At 35.9% G+C, this 19,972-nt stretch overlaps 1 protein-coding gene across 4 annotated transcripts in view; it reads right to left on the bottom strand.

The window, feature by feature from the left end:
- wdr37 (WD repeat domain 37) overlaps positions 1–19,972 on the bottom strand; it is a 39,851-nt gene that overhangs the window by 10,211 nt on the left and 9,668 nt on the right. For all 4 annotated transcript variants that reach the window (XM_052595760.1, XM_052595762.1, XM_052595763.1 and 1 more), the window contains 6 exons: positions 14,097–14,232; positions 12,702–12,773; positions 12,498–12,542; positions 11,902–11,978; positions 10,231–10,465; positions 9,967–10,108 (listed from right to left, as the gene is read on the bottom strand). In XM_052595760.1, the coding sequence (XP_052451720.1) occupies positions 9,967–10,108; positions 10,231–10,465; positions 11,902–11,978; positions 12,498–12,542; positions 12,702–12,773; positions 14,097–14,232 (707 nt within the window). The remainder of the gene's footprint in view (positions 1–9,966; positions 10,109–10,230; positions 10,466–11,901; positions 11,979–12,497; positions 12,543–12,701; positions 12,774–14,096; positions 14,233–19,972) is intronic.

The raw sequence follows: 19,972 nt of genomic DNA, 5'->3' as shown, positions 1-19,972 counted from the left end.
AGGTTTAGTAAATCATTGGGTAATTTTCATTGTTGGGTAAACTGTCCCTTTAAGATTAAGCAATTATAAGTAAGAAGACCATTAGCAGTTCAGTTATTACAGGTTCAGTCCCCATAAATTAACCTTGTGTTTTGATCATCATAAATAAGCCCTTGCTAGGTTCAAAACTACAGCCTTTTGGCCTCCAGCCTGAATCAGTCGGAGTCTGAGAAACAGGAATAGGTGAGCTTGTCATCCAGAATTTGTGTGATTTGTCTCAAAGGATACAGCAGCTGTGAACCCATTCTGACACATTCCCCAAGACAGCAGGTGTGTCTCCCTCTGTCTGTCTGAAATGGAGCACACTGGCGATACTCTCATAAGCATCCTGACAGACAGATAGCAGCTCTGACAGGAAATGCCCTGCAGATCAAAGAGGAATGAGGCAGCGAACACCACGGGCGCTTGTGTACAGCGACACTCCTGTCAAGCTTCATTTGTAAAGCGCCACTCATTAGCATTTGCACCATCATTAGATGATTAGGAGATGACATTTCAGACCCTTCCACTGCCCTTTTGAGTGCCAACATGAACGATTACAGGTTCAAAAGGTCACAAATTCACACTTTTCAATACAAGTTGAGTATCAAGTCTCAAATCGTCTTTTGGTCCCAAATGCAAAATCGTGGAACCTAAAAACCATATAATCTGAACAATGTAAAAAAAAGTGTACAAGTTAAAAAAAATACCCAAAAGCACCACGAGTATCATAAAAGTTGTCTATATTACTTTTGCATTATATCAAAATCTTTTGAAGCCATATGATGGCTTTGCATGAGGACCAGATGGAAACTGGGATTAAAAATCTTGATACCCACCTTGGCCCATTTATCTGAGAGTTCATAAGAGTTTCTTCATTGACTTTGTAGATCCGGTTTAATCACCAGACAATTTGCAAGTCATGGGTGTATTGTCAGCATGAAATTCAAAACAAGACGTGTGCACATCAAGATGTATTCAGTTGCACAACTCTAAAGCCTTCAGACTCAAGTTTACATCTCTGGGTCACACTCCATTGTCTAGAAGCACCAGTATTCAGTAGTTAGCTCTAAAAGTGCGACTCTTTAAAGTTTGCAACACTTACGTTGCTAAAAATCTGAAAAACAGTGGGCAAAGGCTTGAATGTTTCAATCTAAGTGTCCATATGTCATAATGCTGCACTCATGGTGTGTCCTGATGCTCTGGGTTAGTGATGTGAGACAGACATATGTCAGCTGTACTGCACAACGGAGCTAAACTTCACTCACTATTAGAAACTGTACAGCAGTTTAAGAGCCTCAGTCTGCATAAAATAGACATACATCCTCTTGCTATATATCCTAATAGCTAAACATCTGTTACAATTGTGTCCACGAAACACTACTCAGATGTGTTACAAATTTAGCTACAATGCTGTGAAAAAATATGTACACCTCATAAAAACTATAGGTATAGGTGTGTGTGTGTGTATGTTTGTATATATATATCATAATAAAACAGATTTTGGAGTTGAAATTCATTGAAGGGTTAGTTCACCTAAACATGAAAATGATTCTATACTATCACTATTTACTCACCCTCTTCTGGTATCAAACCTATAAAACTTTATTTATTTTTTTTATCACACAAATTGTAATTCATTTTAATGTAAGCAGACAGATTTTAGTCCCTCCACATATTCCATTCATCCAAAACTTAAGACGTTTCAAAAAGTTCAGGCATTACTAGAGCCCAACCGATATATCGTTTTGCCGATTTTATCAGTTGATACGAGTCCATCGCAGTTATACTGTATCAGCTAATATGCTTTATGTAAGTTAAATGCTGTTCTAATCTAATGCGCTGCTGCACTGTAACACACACACACAGACTACAGACAGTAGCTCGTACGTCACGCGCAGATCACTCGCACAGAATCATTCAACGCGGAGATGTACTGTCAACGCTGTCCTGTGATTTCTCAGTAAAATAGCTTAGAAACTGAAAAGTTCAAGTATATGTTTCTTAATAACTAAATCCCACAGCATCACTACTACCAGAGAGATGCTGCCATGTAGAAATAATTCACGCACACCATCGCTCTCACTAATGCATACATGTAAATGTAATCTTTGCTGTGCTGCTTTAGAATGAGCAGAAATCTGTGAGAAATAAAACGACCCAAAGGCAAAAGACCTGATAAAAATGAGCTGTTATAGAAGCAATAGCCGTGTACGCAGCACTGTGTCATATGCCATAGCAGTGCAGAAGGTGTTTTTCTCAGCTCCAGACTTATTTGTTCATTAATGACGTCATCAGCAACTAGTCAACTTCGACTTGACTTTCATCACATAAATGTCGAATTTAGAAAATCAGAAGTCGTTCAACCCCTAGTTTTCAGTTCATCTGAATGGATGTGCAACGCACCTGTAGTTTGAAGGCACCAGACTCGCTTTCGCTTTGTCTCACATACGCAGAGAGAGAGAGAGAGAGAGACAGAGAGGAGATTTATATCGGTCTGGCGAGTAAACCCCAAAAATTTACTAACCAGTGGTGATTCAATTGCCAAGGTGTCCGTAGAGGGTTGTGAGCTCAAACTTCACCTGAGTTTGCTGCTTTAAATTATCCGCACCAGCATCTAAATCGTCACATTACAATGATTCTAGTTTTGCATGATGATATGATGAATGGATGGTTCCTTTTAAACAGCAGACGTCAGAGCTGATCTGTGCATCATTGCATGTGTCTGCGGCGCACAGGAGCTGATCGTGGCAGTCAGTGCTGGTGTTTATACCAGCCACGCTGCATGGCAGAAATCACGCTCATCACATCAGTCACATCACTACGTCAGCACATTATGTCAGTACAGTCAGGAACGTAGCAGATTAGAAAGTTTGTCTCAACAATTCATCTCCTCTGTGTCTCTCTGCATCACCGTGCCTCCATTACATATTTTTGTCACATCATTACAAGTGTTTGATCACCACATTTGAATTATCATTGCTAAAAATGTTTATGCATATATAATCTGTTTTTGTTAATATTGTATGTTCACACTAATGGGAAGAGAAATATATTTTAAGATTTCGATATTTGATGTGATCCATGTTTGTACTTTGATCAATGTTAAATAAAAGCCTAAATTAATGTTTACATCAAATAAAGTAATCATGCATCTTCAGAAAATGTGTCTTTATAAACTTTCTGAACAGTTTTGGGTGCATCAATTTGAACAGACAGAACGGTCTCAGGTTTCATTAAAATATCTTCCTGATAGAATAGAAGTGTAATAGGTTTGGAATGAACGGAGGATCAGTAAATAATGACAGGATTTCTATGTTTGGTGAGACACACTGTAAAAAAGCACACTTTTTTTAATGTGTCTTTGTTACACGTTACCTAACAATGAATTATTCATGACTACATGCAAGTAACCCTAAACTAAACCCTAATCCTAATCTATAGTACGTACATGTAGTTAATTAATATTACACATCTTTTCATGATCTTTGTGATTATTTGTGAAATTTAAATCTAACATCTAACATAATTTTTTTATTTTATTTTTCTCAGTGTATGCCTTTTGACAAAGAAAAGTCAAAAGGCCGCATACTTTAACAAATTACATTGTTAGTGATGTGTAAAGCTTAAACAGAAATGTTAATTTATTATCTGGAAAATGTTAGTAAATGAAAAATGTTCTGATTTTACCATTCTATCACATTAACATTGTTATTTGTTACATTTTATCACATTGACCCATTAATACTATCGCAATAAGGTTCGAGTTTAATCAAAATGCCTACTAGTGATGCGCAGGTCAAATGTATAAACAACCCTCACCCGACCGACGTTTTCAACTAACCCGACCACAACTCTGCAAAAAAAGAAAAAGAAAATATTGTACCCGACCCACATTTTTTTAAAAGTAGTAAATGCTCATCGTAGCATCATTGGACTATAGGAACTAGGCAAAAAAAAAAAAAAAAAAAGAAATACCAACACAAAAAAAAAATCCTTCTTATATTCTAATTTTGTCAAGAATTATTTAAAAAAAATTAAAATAAAATCGTCAATAAGCCCAGAGAGAAATGCACATTTCATATGGATTACATAATCAGAGAGTAGCCTATTTATTTTGTTTTTAATATTTTCTTTTAAAAGTAGACTTTTCAAGCTTTCTGTAATATATAGCCTATATTTCTCAAATCTGTGAGGCACAAGCTGAGTTTTGGTGCCCTCCAGTTCACATGCAATGCAAGTGATGGTGCCAAAATTAAGAAACAATTTAAACAAAACGAAAATCTTTAAAAAGAGTTTTCTATAAAACAAAACTTAATGAAGTCGTCAAAATCATGTTTTACCAAAAACAGCGTCTTCACCCTTTCTCTTGCCGCCTCCACCTACAGACTGAGCTCGTGCATCATCTTCGCGCCAGTTATTCAGCCAATAAAGTTTAGGCCTATGTATTCCAAAATTGTGTCTAGTACTATATAAACTACAAACGTTTAATTGGCATCTTTATTTCAAATGACCCGACCGACCGCGACCCGAATATCATTAAAAATATTTTTGGATGACTCGTAACCGCAGGCACCCACTCATTTCGGATCAACTCGCGCATCACTGATGCCTACATATGTTGAAAATACAATCACAATACAATCCCAGCCAATAGGAACATATTCATTGCTTATAATACAGCTGTGTAGAGCTGGAGTTTTTGGACCAATGAGATTCCACTGTGGGCTCTATTTGATAGAAATAAGAAGAAACCAAGCGACTTAGTAAGGGTGTGTATATGCACATATATGTGCATGGGGTCATGTGGAGTAAACACCGGTGGAGGAAGTTAAGCAAAGGGAGGAAAACAGGAAATCAGAGTGATAGGAAGTCTGAATGACAGAAAGTCAGGATTGTGTGTGTGTGTGTGTGTGTGTGTGTGAGAGAGAGAGAGAGAAAGGTAGTCTGGCATGACTCCTGTATGCTGGACCCACAGACACGCTCAGCATGAATGAATAAAAAACGCAGCCTGTGTGAAGGTGTGTAAGTGTGTGTGTCTGGTCTTTAGGAGGTCCTCAGCTCCTGCCAGGAGCGCTGCAGAGCTCATTCATCTTACGGTCCCAGTGCAGCAGAGCATTCACTCCCACTGACAGCACAACACCCTCTCTCTGTCTCTCATGCGTGACTCAATCAACCCACACACACACACACACACACAGCACTGTACGCCACTCATTACAACCAACAGCTGTCTGTCTCTAAAGCACACACACACATCTGCATGCAGAAATACTTCTATACACTGCTATTTCCAGTCTAACTTCTCATTCATTAAGCCTTTCGGTGCATCTCCGAGTCAAACTTTCTGTGCCAGGCGTCTGAAGAAAATGTGTGAAACTCACCGCTAGCGTGCCAGGGTGTTGTGGGTGGTTATCAGGCCATTGATAATTGGTTGCTAAGGGGTTCAGAGTGTCTTCTATCATGTTGCTATGCAGTTGTTAGAATAAGATATTAGGCAAAAGTCAAAAGAGTGCTTTCTGATGTATGATATTCTGGTATTAAAATGGGATATTTAAAACCTTACGAAAGCCATTTTATTTTTTCCCCAGATACAATTTTATTTTTCCCGAATTTAATTTGTTTCTGTTTTAATGGTTTAATTGAATTTTAATAATCGAGATGGATGTCTAATCAATTGAATTCATAAATATTAACAATTTAATAATTGATATTAATGAATGCATCCTGGGTTTGGATTGGAATGACATGAGGTTGAGGTTTGTATAACTACACAAAATCATTTAGTCAATAATTGTTGGAACTCTGTCTGAGACACTGATGAACAAGTGCCAAGGTTTATCACAACTGCATTTTGGAGTTTAAACCTGAATAAACAACAGAAATGAAAGAAAAAAAATAAAGAAAGAAAAAAAGTTAGGTTTCATAGTAAATCCTACACCAACTTATTAACGTTTTAAGATTAATAGGACCCAGCAAAGGGTTTTATTTTTTCACAAATTTAGTTTAGCCTGGATTTTGTGTATGGATCTATATTATCAAAAGCAGTGGTCTTTTAAAATGCACATCAAACAAAAATCAACAAAAATCTGCCATTTGCTGACAAAGTGCAGCACACCAGAGGCTTACGGTTTAAAAAAAAAGAAAAGAAAAAAAGTGTGATATCCTAACATGCTTTATATATATATATAAACTGGAATTTTAGAATTACTACTCTGAGAACTACATTACAATTTAATATATTTCTGTATTAATTTATCTAAATTAAACTAAACAAATGCAAAACTGCATTGCTTATTCATACAGAAGCATGTAGAACATGCAGACTTTATATTTAAATAGCACCTACATTTTGCATTATACAGTAAATTCCTTTTTTATCATTTTTTTTCCCCTGAAATTTCATCTGCATGTTGAGCAGGCACTAGATTTTTGTGTTTTATCATCCAATATGCAAAAGTTGATCACTATGAAAAGTAGCTCCACACTTTCTCAAACAGCTGCGAAGATCTGATGTACAGTATATTTCTAAATATTGGAATAATAAAGATGCAACTAAAGCTTCATATTTTCCTAAAGCAACTTTTTCAGACTTTCTTTGCCATTCCAAAGTGCAAAAAAAAGAAAAACCTAGAGAGAATCTGCGACACAGGTGTCTGTGTTGAGTGTTGCTCAGGTGAATTCAGCAGCTCAACACAATTAGCTGCGTCTCATCAACTCTGAAATCAACGTGATACTCCACTCATATTCAAGTCTACAGAGAACTGCCTCTGCTTTAGGATTCTTGCTTTAGGTAACGCAAATTCAAATCCAAAACAGTAAAAATATATAGGTTTTTATATATTATATATATGGAGAGAGAGAGTTTTCATTTTAAGATTGTTTTTTTTATTTTTTTATTCTGTGTCATTTTTAGTAGTTTTTTAAATTAATTACTTAGTTTGTTTTGAGTAGTATTTTTTTAATGGTTTAAATCATTTTCATAACGTTGAAATACTTTATTGGTGCTTAGATCTTTTGCATTTTTTAAAATGTGTAATTATTTTAAGATTATTATTATTATTATTTTTTTATTTTATTTTTTTTTTTAAGTCTGAGACAATAATATTTATTATAATAAGTAAATAAAATGTTTAGAACTATAGAGAAATCTCTTTGCTCTAATAAACCTCAATCCCTGGGAGTTAAAAAGAAATATGTAAATGTTAATTTTAATAAAAACATTTCATTGAATATTATGTAATATCCATTTTATAAAAGATGGTTATTTGTTTGGTGTTTAAAAACCATACCAGCTTCCTAATCTTTTTATTTTTTATTTTAACTTGTTTCTCACCACAAAATCAACTCTGAAAGGGATTCAGGATTGACACTGTTAGATATTTGTTTGAGGGTGTTTGTGGAGTAATATAATTTCCTAATTACGATTCACTATTGCTTAAATATGAGCGCTTTGAGTAATTAATGAAGTGAGTGAGTGGTGTGCGGCTGCAGATGATCCACAGCGATCCCGGTCAGAATCGGAGCTCCTCGTCAGTCTGAATGAGAGTGAAGGACAGTAATTGACTTTCCTCGGAGGCGCTGGCGGTGGGAAGCGGCTAATCTCATTACGCTGATTGTCTATTTGAGAGCATTACGCCGGGATCTGACGGAATTATACATGTTGGGCTTGAACATAATGAGCGGCGTGTAATCCCTGGTAATCAAAGAGTGCAGCGCCTCCTCGTTCCTGCTCGAACCAGCACACAACTGATTTCACACGCCAGCAAAACACGAGAGGGACACACAGGCAAAATACACCAACCAGCCGTAGTACAGCAAAGGGTTCGTTTTAACTCGGCTTGAAGAAATTGAAGTGAATGAAATTAAAGCGATGTGATAAATAGGCCCAAGTGTTCAGAAACAAGCGGTTTCTGTGCTCGCTGTCAATGCACTGCCACCTTGTGGTCAGAGAGAATAAAAGACTAAAAGAGTTTAAATAATGCCCATGTTATTCATCAAACTAAATACATTTCACATCTTTTGAATGTGTCATTCTAGATATTATTTATACACTAGTATAATATTTGTTAATAATCTGAATCTGCTTTTTGCTTTATATTTTCAGTTTTCATATTGATTTTAATTTAATTTTTTTTTTTATAAGTTTAGTTTTAGTAATTTACCTTAACCTTATTTAATTTTGGTTATTTGCCAAGGCAACATTTCTATTTCGATTTGAATTTGTTATCTAATATTTGATATCAGATTTACTCCAACCATTTCTAATAGTGTAACAGATTACATTTTACAAATTACTTACATCCTGTCATTTATTAGTTTTTGTTTTAGATTTCTATTTATCTTTCATTTAATATCTCAGTTTTAGTCATTTTAGTACTTCAGTTTCAGTTAGCTGTCAAAGCAACATCTCTAACATTTTCATTTCTGTTATTTGTATTATTATTATTAATTTTTCATCTAATATCATTTATTTCAATAACAAGAATATTTATTTATTCTTTATTTCAGGTAACAATACCACTGATATTTATCAGCTAAAATTACTACTTTCCCAGTCATGAAAAAGTATTTTCATATTTTGCAGTTTTTGATTAAGAATACATTTTATTGTCTCCACTAGATAATTCAGATTTAATATTACTTTGTTAAATTCTGGTCAAAGATGTCTTGAGTTCTGTAGTTATGACAGTAAAGTCTTTTGTCTTGCTAACAAAAGGTCAGGTTGCTAGCAGATGGCCGACAGTCACTGATCTTGGGCCCTATCTTGCACCCAGCGCAATTGACTTTGTACACCGACGCATGTGTCATTCCTATTTTGCACCCGCGCAAAGCGCGCTTTTCCCTCCACAGAAGCACGTCGCTAAACTAGTGAATGAACTTGCGCTCCCTGGGCGGTTCAGCGCAAAAAAGGAGGCGTGTTCCGGCGCAAACAATCCCTGGTGCTATTTTGCTGTTCCATTAATCAATTGCGCCACTGACCAGAAAAAACCTAGTCTAAAGTCAGTGGCGCGTTGCGCGTTGTTCATTATGCTATTTTAAGGGCGCAAGCTTGACCATAATGTATAGCGTGCACAACGCGCATACACTTTGCTCATGTAATCTACACAGATGCTACAGTTATTTTTGCAAATCATAAATTGTTACACTAAAAAAATATTAACACATGAGATGACGGAAATCATTGTGAAATCTTGCTTACAAATTATTCAGGCTAATTGTAGTAATTAAGGATCAGACCTGTTTGCCCGATAGTGGCAAGACATATATGTATATAAGGACATCTGACAAATTGGTTTGTCCGTCAAGAACCAGGAAAAAAAAAAAAAAAACGATGAAACAATTGTGGCTATTTCCTCTCACGCCTGTTTAACCGACGCTATTTTGGGTGGGTTTCTCCCATCCCCATACAACACAACTTCTCTGTCTTTCACTGCTCTTACAAGAACATCAGTCTCCTCGGCTGTGAACCGCTCCTGGCGTGCGCCTGGTAAATACGCCATAATAATAGCAATCCATAATGGAACTTGCGCACCTGCTTTTAAAGGGAATGTTGGATGACGCTCCGATTGGTTTATTTCACGTTACGCCCAAACCACACCTATGAATAATGAAGCTACTTCAGACCAACCCATTTTAGATTTGCGCCGGGCGCAAGAGCCATTTATCCCGCCGGGAAAATAGCAACAGCGCCGAGACCCGCCCACAAAGTTACTTGCGCTTCGCGCTTTGACACTTGCGTTTCAGATCGTTAAAATAGGGCCCCTTGACTTTAGAAGAGCTCTTGCATCACTAAGATTTCATTTTTACTCTCATTTGGCACCAATTTTTACTTCCATTTGGCACTTGGCAAGTGTTTCTGTTTTCATTTATTGCATTTTTGTTTCATCATATGTTATGCAGACAGTGAGATGTCTGGCATGTGAGACTCGAGGACACGTGACTTACTCGGTGTGGCCCTGGAAGACGTTGACGGAGTGGATGGAGGGATCTCTGAAGTCCCACAGGCGGAAGGTGGTGTCCCTGGATGAGGTGACCACCAGACGCTGGGTGGGATGAGTACAGCAGTGGGTCAGCTCTTGATCGTGACCTGCAAACACACCACACACACACACACACACGTGTGTAAAACAGAGCTACTTGACCCTGAAACCCTGGCAAAGGAGCCAAGCAAAGCCAGAGAAGCATCCCGTGCAGCGGTGTCTGGTTTACCTGTGAGGGTGTGCACCAGCTCAGAGGTCTCTACATCATAGAGGTTGGCGGCTCTGTCCCAGGACGCAGTGACCACCTGCTTTCCTCCCACCAGCCAATCAGCTGCGATCACCACCCCCTGGTGGCTCTTCAAGGTGGTGGTGGCCACACGGATGGTGGGGCATTCACTGGGGCCCTCTGCCTCGCCGTCGGCCTCGTCTTTATCAGAGAAGTCCCCGTCATCGTCCAGCGAGGCCTGAATCACAGAGGAAATAAGAGTCATGAAACAAATGCATGTTCAAAGCGGATTCAGAGTAATAAATGAATGAATAGATCAATAAAAGCACGTGTTCACACAGCCATTTACTGAACATTTTAAAGCTACGCTATCTAACTTTTGACCTAAAGTCTGCTTGATTATTTTCTTCTTAACGCCATTCCAGCATCTATGGCTATATTCATGGTGGGAACCAGTTAATCCACACACAAGGCTGTTAAACACACAAGTCAAGTCTTTTTTTTTTTTTGCAACATTAAATGTTCAACTTTGCGGTACTTATAAAACATGTTTGCTACTAAAATGAACATCAATTGAAATTAAATCAAATTTACATTTACATTTAGACATTAAGCAAATACTTAAAAATGAGGACAATGGAAGCAATCAAATTCAGCAATATATAAAATATTTCATTTCAGCTAGCATTTCTCATTTGGATGTAGTGTAAACTGTACTAAAGTAACTAGAACTCAAGAAACAATTTTACTACTATAAAATGCAAAAATTCCTAAAACCTGAACTTAAAGGTATATATTAAAAGGTTTAACAGAATATATTTGGTTCAAGTATTTTTTGCACTCATTCATGTATTTATCTAATTTTCTCAAAAGGAGTTACATCTTGTAAAATTAATTACACAAAAATGGAATGCAATGGGGGGAAAAAGGACAATAATTATGTCAATTCTTGAATAAATTCATTCAGTTTATTTCCTTAAAGCTTTAGTAGGTAACTTTCGGCGCTCTAATAGTTAATAATCAGAACTGTGTGCAGAAGAACATTGTAGCCGGAGATACTTCTCTCTGTTTATGTCTATGACGAATCTCCACAGCGGTACCTACCTCAACCAGTCTGAAATAAAACCTATTATAGATGTAACCTAGTGATTCAGGGTAAACCAAAAACACGGTTTGGAAAATGGATTTATGACGTCCTTGCTTATTATATTCACTTTGTACATTTTGAACTGAAAAAGTGCAGCGTTAATGTGACACACTTCTAAGTGAAACACAATATTTAGTGTAGGGAATAAATGTACGATAGTTACAGATGTTTTTAGAAGTGGAGCAAACTATGTTTTCAGTATTAAAACAACTAACTTTTTTCTTAATAACATACACTTATAAACTTAGCACAAAAAATTGCAAAAACATTATACTGACTTTAATATTTATGTTGACTTTTTGCATTAGCAAGTCACCTGGATTCGGATGAGCATTGTGTGTGTGTGTGTGTTAGAGTCTGTGTGAGAGTGTGTGTGTGTGTGTGTGTGTGTGTGTGTTAACAGTATAAAGTATACAGTATACAGTTTGTACAGTATAAAAACCATTAGGCCTATGGGATGAACCCATTTTCACAAGAACAAACGTGTGTGTGTGTGTGTGTACATGTGTGTGTGTGTTCACACTTACACTGATGTCTGCTGGGGGCTGGGGAAGCGGCAGCTGTACCATGTAACGCCAGATGTGTGCCGTCTGGTCCCCGGACGCTGTCAGGAAACAGACAAAACAAACACAGATGGAGCATTATATAAAAAAGGACAGTCATCTATCAAATCACATTTAAAAGCATCTGACAGGAGGGGGAAGAGATACATATAGAGTTATGAAAAAAGATCTAGTTTTCAGTCTTATGGGAAAATAAATATTAAAAAGCAACTTAGGCTTCAGACACAGGATAAATGAATCATCATTAACAGCTTCATAGTAAGAGATATGACTGCTGCATTAGCAAACGCTCATACATGTGTCTTTAATGTGTAATAGAAGGTTATAACCACTGGACGGCGCCATAATGCATCAGCAACAAGTTATTTAATGAAAATTACTCTTTGCTATTCTCCAAATAAGTGATGCACCCGGAATAAATTGCAATATTTTAAATTATTTAATTGTTTCTACTCAAATAAAAAACATTCACACTGTGGCTATAATACTTTTTTTTCTGCTTGTCTATATTGTTATGTTTCACATGGGAATATAAACCCACTGAATGTGCTGTTGTTTACCTGTAAGTGCCATCTGCTCTGTGGGGTGGAACTTAATGGAGTTGACTGCAAGAATACAAAATAACAAATGTGCATTAGAAACAATGCAACATGCTTAACACTAACCAAACCCAGAGCATGTCAGATCTGAAGAAAACAAACTCCAGATGAAAGTTAATTTACACAAATGCTCACACACAAACATAATGTGAAAGAGCTTTGTACCTGATCCAGCGTGGCCGGCATATTTTAGCAGGCACTTCCCAGTCTCAATACTCCACAGCATGGAGCAGTGATCTAAATAATATTGACAGAATTCATTCAGAGAAGGCAGCTTTACCATCACAGGAACAAATTACATATTTAAATGATTCAAATAGAAAACAAAATTATTCACAATATTACTATTCTTACAAATAAATTCAGCCTTGGAGAGCATTAGCAACATTACAGATCATTAAAAGTGAAAATGAATACAGATTTTGAACAACAGTGTATATAGCAGTAGTGTGTCATTTTGCAAAATGAGCAACCCAGTTAAAATGTAAATCATATTTAAGTACAAGTTAAAATTTTTACATTTTAAAATGTAATTTATTCCTGTGGTTTCAAAGCTGAATTTTCAGCATCATTACTCCAGTCCTCAGTGTCACATGATCTTCAGAAATCATAAAAAAAAAAAAAAAAATGTACTTTTAAAATTAGCTAAATTTATGAATACTTCCCAAAAGATTGAAAGCATAAAAAAACAGACAAAAATGCCCATAAAACATACAAGGGTTAATAATCTGGACGAATCTTCAGATTTTTTAAATTTGACTTTAATGCGATGAAAGTCGAGTCAAAGTCGACTAGTTGCTGATGACATCATTAATGAACAAATAAGTCTGGAGCTGAGAAAAACATCATAAACAAAAACAAAACAACATTTTATCAGGTCTTTTGCCTTTGATTCGTTTTATTTCTCACAGATTTCTGCTCGTTCAAAAGTAGCACAGTACGGATTACATTTATATGAATGCATTAGTGAGAGCGATTGTTTGTGTGAATTATTTCTACATCTCTGGTAGTAGTGATGCTGTGGGATTTAGTTATTAAGAAACATATACTTGAACTTTTCAGTTTCTAAGCTATTTTACTGAGAAATCACAGGACAGCGTTGACAGTACATCTCCGCGCTGAATGATTCTGTGTGAGTGATCTGCGCGTGACGTACGAGCTACTGTCTGTAGTCTGTGTGTGTGTGTGTGTTACAGTGCAGCAGCGCATTAGATTAGAACAGCATTTAACTTACCTGTACAATAAGCTGTTTAGAATGTGCGTTCTCAATTTCGAGCACCCAGTAATATAATCACACGTGTCTTGTGGAGCTTTTGGAGTACACTTTTATTTGTCATTTTAACTGTTTGGAAATGGAGTGTAAATGTGGAAGTCCTTCAAATATTTCTTATCCTGTTGCGCCCTCTATAGGACCAGCGACTAGTCAACGTCAAGCTTAAAGCGTCACGGCAGAGCATTGACAGCGACTATTCGATTTGTCTGTGCAACCCCTAATCTGGACAGGAAGAAAAAAAACTCTACTGAGTTAAAAAATAATGGGTGCGGTTGTGTCAGATTTACCAGCTGAAGCTGTGCCTAAAACCAGCGGCTGAATCCGGGTCACAGCCAGGTCCCATATCCCATCCCGGTGTCCCACGTACTCCTTGACCAGCTGACACACTGCACGAGACGTGGTGGCTTTGAAACTGGACACAATCTGAGGAACGGACAGGAGAGTGAGCATTGGGTCAGAGTTTCACACACACACACACACACACACAGATCTAACTACACAGCTACAGTAAGCAGCGCAGAAGCATGGGGAATCAATACATGACTGTAACACCTCTACACTTATGACACACATCATGTGGTTACACTGTGGATTGTATGAACACTGCATTCAGTCATACAGTCTCTCAAACATGATCAAGGTCTACGAAAGGAGAGCGCAGTCAATACTTCTGAAATGAGAACGATTAAATTAAAACACCCTAACAAACAATAATAAGCAATAAAACAAGAACAGCATTCAAACCCCATTAAAATATATAAAACCTGACAAACGTGAATAAATTTATGACTGAAAAACAAATGAATGGCAAAATAGTTTGCAAATCGTAAAAAAAGAATTGCATGTAAATATATGGATCATCTCTGGAAAATTGAAGAAGTTGAGCTAAGAGAGCAATGGCTGTTATGGTGTCGATGCATAGAGTAGATATGTATCAATTGAATGCCAGTAAATGACACATTCACAAAAGCAAACAATATTTTTTTAAAAGCAACTAAAATATCTTGTATAAAATAAAATGTGCATTACCGAAGGGATCTTTAGTAATATCACTGTAACAACCTTTCCTGCTAAACTACCATGGAATCGGATGTTAAAAGTTTAATAGGTTAGACATTTTTAACAGTTATTAAAAGTTTAGGATCTATAATGTGTAAGAAGTTCACCAAGGGTGCATTTATTTGATTAAAAATACAGGTCACACAGTAGTATTCTGAACAATTTATATAATTATAACAATTTAGTTTAGTTTTGACTAGTAATTGTTTATTTTAAACCTTAGTCGACTGATCACACGTTTATTAATAAACCATTTAAACCATTATAATGAGCCTTTAACTGCTTACAAAGCCTATTTAGCACTCAAGCGCACTCATAAAGCTAGCCACAGTGCACCGCAGAAGCTATGATTATGAATGCGTCAGGGAAAAACAGTAAGGAGGCTGCATTAACATTTTAATAATTCACTGATAAACTAGTGCTTTCTTTGCTTTCAGTTTAAGAGATGAAGTCAGAGACACTGTCACTGACTCGTCATCTCCACAGTAGTGGATGCTGTATGCATGTTTCCCACAGATTACATAATCTGAGAATATTTGTTTTCCATTTGAAATTAGACATTTCACTCTCTGTAAATATATTTTAAATGTCTGTAAGGCAAAAATATACACAGAGTTTTGCTCTCAAGTTCAGAGACTGAGATATGGCATAAAGCACATCCTGTTTGTTTTCAATAATTTACAAAAGCACGTTATGTTGTTATTGTGCACACAACTAAACATATAGTTTTTACAGATTTGAAAGATGTATAACTCTTATCTGTATGACCAAAAATGTTTGAGTATTTTAAGAACAAGTGAGGGCACCGACGCCTCCATCTGTCCTGCAGAGCCAGCATTTCTTATTTTAAAGAGTATATACTGTATTAGTATATCACTAATTAAAATTTTGCAGATCATTTGACATTTAGATATTTGAATAGGTTCAACACTCGACTTAACATTTCAACTGCTCCCTCTGAAAACATAAAATAGATATTTTTTACAGTTTACAGCTACACAATTGTAAAATACTCTACATATGTTCTGGTTAGTGAAAAAATACTATACAGTGATCTTTACTAGCTAACTACAGTGATGACACCAACATAAGTAGACAAAAAAAATATTTAGGGATGCACAATATATCAGTGACCATTTCATGTTGTTGTTTATTTTAGTTTTTATAATTTGAAGCAAGTCATTTTCTAAAACTTTAACAGCATCTAAAACTAAAATATATAATATATTTAATGTATAAAATATATGGCTAAAACTTAAATTAAAACCTAAATTAATTTTAAATCTCTAAAACTTAAGTTATATCCCCTCTTTTTTTTAAGTAATAAAAAAAAACATACAGATTTATAATAGTGGCAATTATAAGATGGTATTATGAAAACTGGCATATCGGCCAACATTTCTATATCTGTGCATCCCCAGCATCATCTGTAAAAGCAAATACTCAGAATAAAGAAGTATTGAGGTACATTGTCCTAGCTTTAATAAAACTTGTGGCATCACAGGAAGCAAATGACTTCTATAAAGCAATGGATGAGGGAGGTGTGCAAGCATGTCAATATGCAGCCTAACCACTACTAAGCACTGCTGAGCCTGACATTTCACTGGAGGTAAGAGCAAACACAGCAAGCACAATGAGCCCTCCTCTCAGCACTGTGAAAATGCTCTGTATTATTAGAAAACAATATTATATAGTAACTGAACAAGCTCCTCACATACTGTAGTTCTATCAAACATCCAAAGACAATCATGAAATTTCTTGAACTGTCACGTACAATATCCTTCAAAGTCACATTGAACCACGAGGGTTTTCAACTACACTGCCGTTCAAAAGTTTGGGATCAGTAAAATATTTTATGTTTCTTATGCTCTTCAAGGCTGGATCGATTTGATTAAACAATACAGAAAAAATGCAAGTTTGTTAAATAATATTAATTACTCACCTTCATGTCGTTTCTAAACGCGTAAGAAATCCGTTCATCTTCAGAACTCAAATTAGGATATTTTTTATACCTTTCATAAATAGCCATGTAATTTACTTGATCAACGTCCAGAAACATAGCAAGGAGATCGGGAAAATAATCCATATGACATCAGGGGTTCAACCGGAATTCTATGAAGCTATGAGATTATTTTTGTTTTATTTGCGAAAAACAAAAAACACTTTATTCAACAATTTGTCTACTGTGCATAACACTGACACAAATTTGGAGAGTTTCAACTGAACCTAAACAGCGTATGTTGTTCTGTGTCAGCTGCGCCACACGGATACGTTTTCTATGTTTATTTACGCTTTGATTTGAACAACAACAAAAAAACTTATCCACGTGGCGCAGCTGATCCCAAGCATTTGATTGGCAGTGCACATATTTATTACATCAAATCGAAATAATATGATTACAAAAAAACAAAAAAAACACTAAAAGTAGTTCCAGTGTCTGTTGCTGTAAAATATTCTCTGAACTAAGGAAACACAGTACTGTGATTTGTTGTTCATGATTAATAGTAAACAACAAAACTAACATTACTAACCAACTATTATTTAAAACATTAAAAGTATTATGCTTTATAAATTATTAACAAGTATGTAATAAACATGTAATAACTATATAGTAAAAATAAATATTATAGTTAGTTAAGATAACTTATTTTCTTGTTCTTATCCTTGTCCATAGATCTCAGCTAAACCATACAACGGATTAATGGAAGATTTTCATTTATAAAACATTTTCGTTTCATTGATCGAATCAAGACAGTACTAATTTTAAGCAAACAATAATATTGAACATTCAACATTTTCAATACTGTTTATGATACTGCATTTGCAATACTGCATTAAAAAAAAAGCTAAATGCGATAGGCCTAATCTAAAAAAGAAAATACACTATTTACAGCCTAAAAACAAGAGAGCATTTTCAACACTGACTAAACGAGATTCATCAGCTAATGTTCACTGTAACTGGGGAAAGAGCTGTCGGTTTCTTCTCTTCTGTCATATCTTGTGTTTTAAAGGGGAGGGTTGTATGAGGGATACCACATTACAGAACTACTCAGCAGGGGGATCAACTTTATAAAGAGAGAATGTGTTTACAAACAGATTTAAACTGAGTTTGTTAGAACAGAAATTCCACAAAGAGGGGAAAGATTCATTTGGGTCCAATTGAGCGGCCTATAAACCCTTCTAAACGGTAATACCATTGTTAGATTTAGTCAACTGTCCTGGTTCTCTTCCAGCCTGCACATCTGGCCCTGCTCACCATCAAGATATTTGACCATGGCATATTTTTGGCGCAAAAGATTCTTACTGGTTTAGAGTTTGCTCAGATGGAGAACTAGTATGCTCTGATTGGCCTTTCATCAAAGAGTTCTTTAGAATCATGAACTTATTCAAGTGTTCATTTGCTCTGGCCAAACTGCTTGAATGGGGTAAGATTTGCAGGCAGAAGAAAATCAATACCAATCACAGGTTTCCAAGCCAACCGTTAAAAACTTCCATAAGCAATACTCATTCTTGAGATCTGTCTTATCGTCTTTGTTAATGGTGTATGATGCTGAATTAGTGTTAGCGTTGGCTTGTCACCAAGCACATCACTACTGGGCTTTGACCCCCAACTGTTGGATAGTTCATGCATTTTGGCACACTGAGGAGTTAATTACCCATGAGTCTCCACCCCATAACTCCCAGTTCCCCACATTGAAGTTGCGAGGTCCACCTACTTTCCCCGGGAAAGAATTTGAGCGCTACATCAGTGAAACCGAGAAAAAAGAACAATTGTAATCCATGAGGACCAAAACATTCAGAAGACCATTGAGGAGTACACAGGTGTTTGGGTCCAGTAATGGAGAGATGTCGAAAGTTGAGAGAAATTACGACATTTGCAAACATCAGCGTCTAAAATGCCTAGTTATGTGTCTTTGGGTAAGAACACTAAAAATTAGGGGTGCAAATATGGTATCTACAAAGCAAAAAGAAATAAACAAGCTGCTGCTGCTAAGCTGCTAACAGTATACATGGATACTAGTTAATCATTTTTTCCAATGTATTTAACTTGATTATGACCTTCTACTAAATTACATGAATATTTTAGTACCAATAAAATATTTTGGTACAATACACAATTATTAAATCATACAAATGTTATGAAGTAAAATCAAAAATCTGTCAGAAGTGGATTTGGTGGAAACTAAAAAGTCAATAAATAATTTTAGGTAATAAAGGATTATGTAAAAAAAAAAAATGGGTTTTACATATTATAATAAAATAAACTGAAATTCCATAACTGATGGATTGAACTGTCACTGTCAGATTAATGCATGGCATTACACTGACACATTTTACACCTCTACTGATCATATCATCGGTATGTAATTCAATGAAATGTGTGAAACTGGAGGTAGTTTGTATAATTTAAAGAAACTGAACAAACAGAGCAGACAACTCGGCTCTAAGAAAATGCAACACTGAGACGATACAAAGACGCTTAACCAACCACCTAAAACAGCTTGCTCTAGAGATGTCACAAGCCAATAACAAAACTGAAAAGATACTATTTTACCAGTTATTCAGTAGTGTAAATTCCACAAAAAGCCATGTCAGTTGCATGCCATTATGGTACATGCCATTATATTAATTACATTTCTTACAGAAATAGTTGAACCAAAAAAATGATGATGTGGTCATCATTTACTGCTCATTTAATTCCAAACCCAATTTGAAACGAATTAAGATATTTATGAACCTTGAGAGATTTCTACCCAGACTGTATCCAAATTGAGTACTGAGAATCAATAAACAATGAAAGAATGATTATTTCTGGGTGAACTATCCCTTTAATAATTATAATAAACCCAATAATGGAACTTCACTGGTTTTAATCGACACATTTCACTGATATTGGGAACATTTTGGTATTGTGACAACCCTAGCTTGTTCATTTCTATAGTATCTACATATGTTAAGCAGCAAAGTGTCTAAGTTGTCTACAAAGAACAGGACTTTTCACTTATATTAGGGCTGTCAAAAATAGCACGTTAACGACGTTAATTAGTTGTTTGTTGTTAATTACGTAAATTTTTTAACACATTTCAACGCAATTTCGAAAATT

The sequence above is a fragment of the Carassius gibelio genome, chromosome B24, assembly GCF_023724105.1.
Source record: "Carassius gibelio isolate Cgi1373 ecotype wild population from Czech Republic chromosome B24, carGib1.2-hapl.c, whole genome shotgun sequence".
NCBI classification, from domain to species: domain Eukaryota; kingdom Metazoa; phylum Chordata; class Actinopteri; order Cypriniformes; family Cyprinidae; genus Carassius; species Carassius gibelio.
This window is presented reverse-complemented; position numbering and strand designations above follow the sequence as displayed.